Below are 8,064 nucleotides of genomic sequence, written 5' to 3' on the forward strand. Positions count from 1 at the left end.
TTCATTACTGCTAATATTTTGTTAACCATTTCAGCTAACATAGTTCAAAATACAGTGAAAAGTAGAAAATCCTATTAAAATCAGACAAAGGGAGCATGTTACAGAATGAAAGAGACGTTAAACACTCAAGTGTGATGTGTGATCTGAAAGTATAAAGTGATTTATAATATATATTACGCCTTTTATTTTAAATGTGTGTGTGTGTGTGTGTGTGTGTGTGTGTATGTGTGTGTGTGTGTGTGTGTGTGTGTGTGTGTGTGTGTGTGTGTGTGTGTGTGTGTGTAAATTATGCATAGGATAAAGTAAATGAAAGGAAGTGATAAATTTATGAAGTGGGTTAGGTAATAATATTAGTAGCAAAAGGATGACGAGGTGGAATTATCTGACCAACTTCAAATCTAGTTGGCTTTTCTGAAGATACTGAGATTAACGATTTACATTAATTTATGTTTTTTTTTTTTTCCATTTGTTGCTGTGGTATGAACGTCAACTTTATTGCTGTATTAAGTGTGTTGATACAATTTCCGGAGTTCGTGTGCTAATGTTCTATAATTATTCAGATGTGTTTTGTGTGGAAAGCTGTTGAGTTGTGTGGGTATGAGATGCTCTCTCGTGGCAGCGCCATTCAATTTGTAATGCCTAGCTGTGTAGAAGGTTGTGGTTGTTCGAGTCAGTGGCGCACCCAGAGGGGGGTCACGGGGCCCTGGGCCCCCCAAAGAAAAAGGAAAAAACACTAATACATTTTCCAAAAATCATTTCCTAATTAATAAAATTCATATTTTTTATTTATGTTGTGTCGTGTCTTCTATTTCTATACTACTTATGAATTAGCGATCATTGCAGATGCTCAGTCATAGGTCTATGCGATGCGTAGTGTGTATTATCAAATCGTCTACTCAGCTCGCCCCCCCCCCACCAAGATTAAATCCTGAGTGCGCTACTGTCCCTAGTGTTACGTAAGCGTTATTGAAATAGTGTCTTAGCAATAGAACTTAGTGTCTTAGATTTTTTATGCTCAGGATCAGGCCCGGCTGATGGCGTGTGCAATATACACAGGCGCCGCAGAAGAAAAGGCGCCTAAAAGATATCAAAAAATATGAGATAAGAGTTTAAACGAACAACGAATGGTACATATAATTATGAATGTACGTCGTCTTCCGTTTGGGCCCCTTCAGATCTTCCCGGAAAACAAATAAATTCTGAAATTGTATCCTGGACCCGATTATATCACTGTAATTTTTGATTAAAATTTACGAAAATATACCTAAAATAGTTCTTTATTTTTTGATGTATCATAAATCAACTTATGATTAATTGTTGAGTTCCGTGTAAGGGCCGTATCCTAATTTTAATCGGATCGGATGCATGTGGTTCGGCCCTAAAAGTCGGCTTACTACTGATAACTCATTCTTCTCAACATTCTAGCCTGTTATATTAGCGGGCTGTTAGGGCGGCGTCAGCGACACAAAATAATCGTCAAACTCTCGAGTCCAATGCGAAACATTCTTGTAAAATTCTCTTATCTATTTTCGTTGAATCTTCCTGAGAGAACTAAGTAGGCTAGTATTCTGTAACATTTCCAATAACTTATATTGAACAACTGTTGGCATAAAAGAAATATTGTTTTGTATAAAAGACATAAAGGTAGGATATTTCACTTGCTTTAGAAGAAATGTACCTATGTAACTAGGTTAAAAAGATTTGTAGAAATATGGGGTGAAGTGGAATTCCTGGGTTTTTTGAAATTTAAATATGAGTTAAAGACCCTCAGGGTTGATGTTTTCATTAGAAGAATTTAAAATTTTTTAAAATTATGAATTAATAGAAAATATAGGATAAATAATGTTATTTTAATAAAAATATTTTTTGCATTTTTCATAAGTTTGTCATTCTCTAATTTTTGTACCCATTTTTAAATTTTCCAAAAAAACCAGGAAATCCACTTCGCCCGAAATATGGATCGAAAGAGAAAATTGTCTGGTTGGCAGAATAAACAAAATCGAGAAAAGAGGCTGGTAGAGCAATTAAGGAATCAAAGAACGCTACATAGTTTTTCTTGCAAGATGGGCAAGACAAGGATAATTCTGTTCACACTATCGAACCAATGGACACAAGTGAGCTTAAGCATGATGGTGGAATTGTAACCATTGTGAGGCCTGGCGCTGAAACTGATGAAACTTGCGTTAAGATTGAATCAAATACTGGTACAAGTGCAACTAAACAGGATGATGGGAACTCAATTGACGTAGTGTTTGAAAGAGAATGTTCAAATAGTGATGTAGAAACGAGTGCTTTGGAAATGACTAGCTATTCTGATCTTGAAAACATAGCGGATTGGCCAGAAAACTTACAGAATTTTCAAATTGAAATTGATTCCTTCGAGAATTATATTTCCCAAGCAAAATACATCGCAAAAGATGCGGATTTAACAGACAATTTTAGTCCTGAGTTAGATAATCGGATCCGAAAGAGAAAGAAATTCTTTGACAAGGAACCAGATACCTCGGAGCCCGTTGATGCAAAAAGAAAATTCAAAACCAAATTTTTCGACATTTTGTTCACAACAGCAATTACTTCAATGAAGATGCATTTTGATTCATTTAGTAGCGATTTGGAGTCCTTGGAATTTTTGTACAACATTACAGAATGTGATAACATGGAAGACCAACAATTAGAAGAAAAATATAGTTCATTAGAAAAAGCATTAAGTGACAAAGAAAACAAGGACATTGAAACAGAAGAACTGCAAATAGAGCTGAAATTATTATCTAGAAAAATTGAAGAAAATAGTACACCAGAAATGGTTTCGAAGTGGATTTATAACAACAACCTTGAAGAACTCTTTGCAAATTCACTGATTGCATTGAGAATACTATTGACTTTGTCCGTTTCAGTTGCTAAGGGAGAGAGAACATTTTCTAAATTATAATTAATAAAGAACTACCTGCGATCAAGCATGAGTCAAGAAAAACTAAATGGTTTGGCACTAATTTCAATAGAAAACAATATTGCTCAGTCTATCAACACTGATATACTGCGACAGGATTTCGCTAAAATGAAAGCCAGACGAGTCCCTTTTAGCAAAATTAATGTAAAGAATATCTGAATAAATCTCTTAACTTTATATTACTATTTTATATTATTTTGAAAATTTATATAACTTGAAAAAAATTGTATAAGCAGGACTAATCCGTAGGTAACATTATACTGTAAAGCGGTTTTCATTTGTTTTTAATTTCCTGTTCGTTTTATTCACACTTTATTCAAAAAAAAAAACTTTTTTTGGAAAGGCGCCGAACATTAATCCCACACACAAGAAAAATACTATGCGCCGGTCCTGCTCAAGATTTTGTGTTGACATCAGAGGTTCGGTTATTGTCTGGTGTGTATTGGGCCTCCAAAGCACCATTAAAACATCAGTGAAGTTTTTCGAAATTTTCTGGGTGACTTGTTTAGTGTGCAGACAGTTATACCGTTCCTTTAGTATTGTTTCACAAATGCCATAATATATGAGTTTTTTTTTATTATTATTTATTATTTTTTTTTTTTTATGTTAGTTGGCATGTCTTTTGCTTGGAAGAGTTTTTCAGCAATGGTGCATAGTTTGTTATGAAGGCATTCATATGTTTAATTCATTTAAAGTGGTTGTCTATATATAAACAGAGGTATTCAGCATATGTTACGGGTGTGATTTCGGAACAGTGGCAGCTGCCACGGTTAATGCAGTGCTACGTGTGACTATATATCATTACTGGCATAGAGTGCATGATTCTTGGATTCTTTGATTTACTGCGTTTTAGTTTTGTTTACAATAATTGAATTGTGGTAGAAGTGGTGCTGTGCAGTGTAGCTAGAGCAGTTGCTACCCGGGGCGATCCATGAGTTTGCCGCCCCTCTTAATACACACCAAAAATACTACAAAAAGTCAAAACGACGTATAGGAAAATAAATTAAAACACTATGTTTATTTTTGAAGTAAAACTTCAATTTCAACATTCTAAAATGTTATTTTTCTTGCTTTTCTGTTAGCAAAATCGTCGATGACATTGGCGAAATCTATTTCATAGTAAGATAATTCTTAATCAATTTTATTTAGAAAAACTCCTCTCACAACTAGCAACACTTACAGCAATTGTGAGGAAAATTCGCAGCAGTATTACAATATTTGGAACTGAGTTCTCGAGACTGTATTTTAGAATTAACTACAAAAGGTTCAAAGTGCAGCCCGGGGCGGACCGCCCCCTCTGCACCCCCCTAGCTACACCACTGGTGCTGTGCTTTGGAGAGAGAGAGAGCAGTGTTAATGTCTGTGTGGAATGTCAGCAATACTATATCATCTGCATATTGTGTGGATGTTGTGAATGCATTTATGTATACAGGGTGTTCGGGATAAATTTGACAGTTTCGTAAGGAAAAAGAAAATCTTCTTTGTATCTATTAAATTTAATGAATTGACAAAAAAACATTACAGGCAGAGTTAATTACAATACTATCAACAAGATTTACTCAAAATAACCACCATTAGCATCGATCACAGCTTCAATTCTGCTTCGGAACCTCGAACAAGCTGATGCTACAGTCTCCCTGGGAAGGGCCGCAAAAACTGTTTTAATTTTATCCATTAACTGGGCTTTTGTATTACTGGAAGTGCGATTGGTGTCTTTTTCAACTGCGCCCCATACAAAATAATCCATGGGGTTAAGGTCTGGGGAGTTTGGAGGCCAAACATTTGGACTGGTGAAGTCGTAGAAATTTTCAGACAACCATTTTTGACTTTTCCCAGAGGTGTGGCAAGGGGCCGAATCCTGCTGCCATACATACGGCCTACCATTGGCTACCCTTGTTATCCAGGGCTTGACTACAGTTAGCAACTCCACGAACAAAGCCCGAATTCCAATGCCAGGGTTCTTCAACACCTGTTCCTGCAGATTTGCGAGGAATTCTGCTGTACGAACGCAATCAGATCGTCTGCTAGGGATCTTTCTTCTTGCTACATCATCGTAGTCACCATTGCAAGTCTCTAGTTCATGCCTGATTGTTTTTACTGTATTCAGGGAGCATTGGGCAGCAGTCGTAATATCCTTATTTTGATGGCGGGCACGAATCATCATGATACAAGTTATTCTCTTCCATGATTCAGGTGGGTTCCAGCTATCCATCCTTTCTGACATCTTGTATATGAATGAAGAAGGGTCCAAACTTTTAAATGAAGAGAAGTGTGTTAATACATGTAACTTACGGAAAAATATAATTAATTATAAATATGTCAAATTTATCCCGAACACCCTGTATATTGAGCAGCGGAGGCGATAATATCACTCCTTGAGGGATTCCATGTTGTATCTTTATTCCCCTATATTTTTTACTTACATTCTTCTGTCTGTGGGATAATTTCTAAACCAGACATGTAGTGTAACTCTTATCCCGACTTTTGGTCAACAGTATTTCATTATCAAGTATGTGTATGCTTTGGTCAGGTCAAGAAGAATGATAGAAAATTTGTTTTTATCAAGAACTTTATTTAGTGTGTTTATGTTTGGTTGCACTTTTTCCTTTAAACTCCCCCTGTTATATAATGGCCAAGCCGAAGCTTCACTTGCAATGAAAAGACCAACAACACGGTTGTGCTTTTTAATGTCTAGAAACCATACTGCTTTCGTGCCTAGTGTAGCTCAGTGGATTGTGGTGTTTGCACACCACGGCGCACGAAGGAAGACTTCTTGGTTTCGAATCTAATCGGCTACTAGAAGAAATTTTTCTAAGCTTTTTTTCGACCGGTTCTCGAGTTAGTCGATCTCTGGCACGGGCAAGCGGGTTTTTTCTCCCGTAAACTCAAGAAAATCGACCGTAGAACCCACATTATGTCAGACATTAAATACGAGTGTTAGGGTTAGGGACCACGAGCTTGCGGCACTTGTTGAGCAGTCTCTCTTCACTGCGTGCCTTTTAATTTGTGATAGCCCTGGGCCAGCTATCTCTGATTGGGTACCAGTGGAGATTGAACTGCCCATTCAGTCTCCAAAAGTTAGATAGGGCTAAACGGCCTCGCCTACTCCCTATATACGAGAATAAAGAAGCGTTAGCTGATTTTTTTGGATAATAATAATAATAAACTGGAAAATTCTCAACATGTAAATATATACCGTACATGAATGTTGCTCTATACTTAAAATATGTCTGCATATGCAGTTTCGTAAAAGAAGTCTCAGTTCATGACTGCCACGCAATGCTAATAGGATGATGCACTACGAAAACAAGTTGTGAAACTGCAGTCTTCCCTATAGCTGTAATATATTTAACAAAAAAAACTGCTGTTTATCGCGCGGCTCTATTATTTTATTTTAGTATTTTTTTTATACATTGAATATCTTTGAAATTTTACAGTTCCATTCAGCGGCATTACTTCAGCTTTGAACTTAAATTGCACCAAGAGATGAATTTGCAGTGCGATTCCTCATGATTTGAACAGCCACTTAGACGTCCGCAGAAACGGCGAAGTTGAAATGAGCAGGGGCGACTCGTGCATATGCACTGCGAAACTGCAGCATACCCAATTTTTCTCGATATATAAATATTTACATTATTTTATATTAATTTATTTATATTTTATACTAATATTAATTTATTTATATTTTACATTAATATTAATTTATTTATATTTGCTTGTAATATTTAATTTTATCATCAACAATCCTATACAATTCTCTTATTTTGTATAAAAAATAATAAAAATCCATCTTGTAGCACTTAGGAGAGCGAAGGACGCTAGCAGCACTGTGTTTACCACAGTGTCATATTGCTACGCGCGCAAGCATATGCACGTCATAGTGAGATACGAGCTATTAGCGTAATGCGGCACTGCCCGTCGCGCAGTTCCATTGTTGTTTATATGCAGTTTGTGCGCGTAGTAGAGTGTTCGTAGTGCTTATCGTGTTTACTCCGTCTCTTTAAATATTTGGACATTACAATTAAAGGATTTAATTGTAATGTCCAAAAATTGTAAATCCATTCCTTTAATTACAATTAAAGGAATATATTTTATTTTTAAGTAATTTTGAATTATACCAAACTGTATAATTTTATCGATAATAAACAATATTTTTTCATGTTTAATTTTTACCATAATTTTGATATTTTATCCAAACATGCATACACTGTCCTTACGGTGTGTATATATTTCGAAAGTTACAGCACCCCCACGATTTCAAGCCACGAGCCGCCACTGGAAATGAGGATATTTAATTCTGCTTTAGCACAGAATGAAATAACTCTATCGATTCAATCTCACGAACACAATAAATGTAAGTATCAACTGTGTCAAATATATTTGGTTGCACTTTTTCCTTTAAACTTCCCCTGTTATATAATGGCCAAGCAGAAGCTTCACTTGCAATTGCCAAAAGTCGTTTCAAAACATTTATGCAGCGAACTTTCATGCGTTGTAAATTTTATGCACACGTAATGAAAACTAATCTACCATGGTTTATGTAAAAGATCAGTGAATGAATTATGATAAACAGCGCATAAATAAAGTGCAAAAGATAGTCATACATACACAAACACTTCTTGTTACGCTGTTTTCGCTTGGAAACGAAAAGAAGGAAAGATAGCTGTTGGTCCATAGCGCCACCTACCAAGTGTGTACGGGTTGAAAACAAACTACGTAATTGTGACTTGTTGCAAATCCAAAGCTAAAGCAGTTCAGTACGCAATACCCGTTTCCCATTTATTTATTTATTATTTATTTCCACTAATGGACGATTGAGAAGTGAAACAGAAGTGTTACATGTTTCCTGGTTTTGAAATAAGTTAACTAAGTATTTAGGGCAGGTTTGTTTTAGGTACGATCCAAAAGAAATCGCCTTCTACCTTTTATAGCAATAAAATCGGTATGAACAATAAAACTAAGTTAAAATTTTAATTTTAACTTAGTTTTAACAGAAGTATTACATGAAACAGAAGTGTTACATGTTTCCTGGTTTTGAAATAAGTTAACTAAGTATTTAGGGCAGGTTTGTTCTAGGTACGATCCAAAAGAAATCGCCTTCTACCTTTTATAGCAAT

At 35.7% G+C, this 8,064-nt stretch overlaps 1 protein-coding gene across 1 annotated transcript; it reads left to right on the forward strand.

Moving 5' to 3' along the window:
• The first annotated feature begins 2,104 nt into the window (after nt 1–2,104).
• On the forward strand, nt 2,105–2,929 carry LOC150108413 (uncharacterized). The gene has a single exon (XM_090390461.1). It carries the CDS (start codon nt 2,105–2,107, stop codon nt 2,927–2,929), a length of 825 nt encoding a protein of 274 aa, XP_090246587.1.
• The last annotated feature ends 5,135 nt before the right edge of the window (nt 2,930–8,064 follow it).

Source organism: Typopeltis vanoorti, chromosome 3 (genome assembly GCF_054136105.1).
Source record: "Typopeltis vanoorti isolate ZY-2024b chromosome 3, IOZ_Tvanoo_1.0, whole genome shotgun sequence".
NCBI lineage: Eukaryota > Metazoa > Arthropoda > Arachnida > Uropygi > Thelyphonidae > Typopeltis > Typopeltis vanoorti.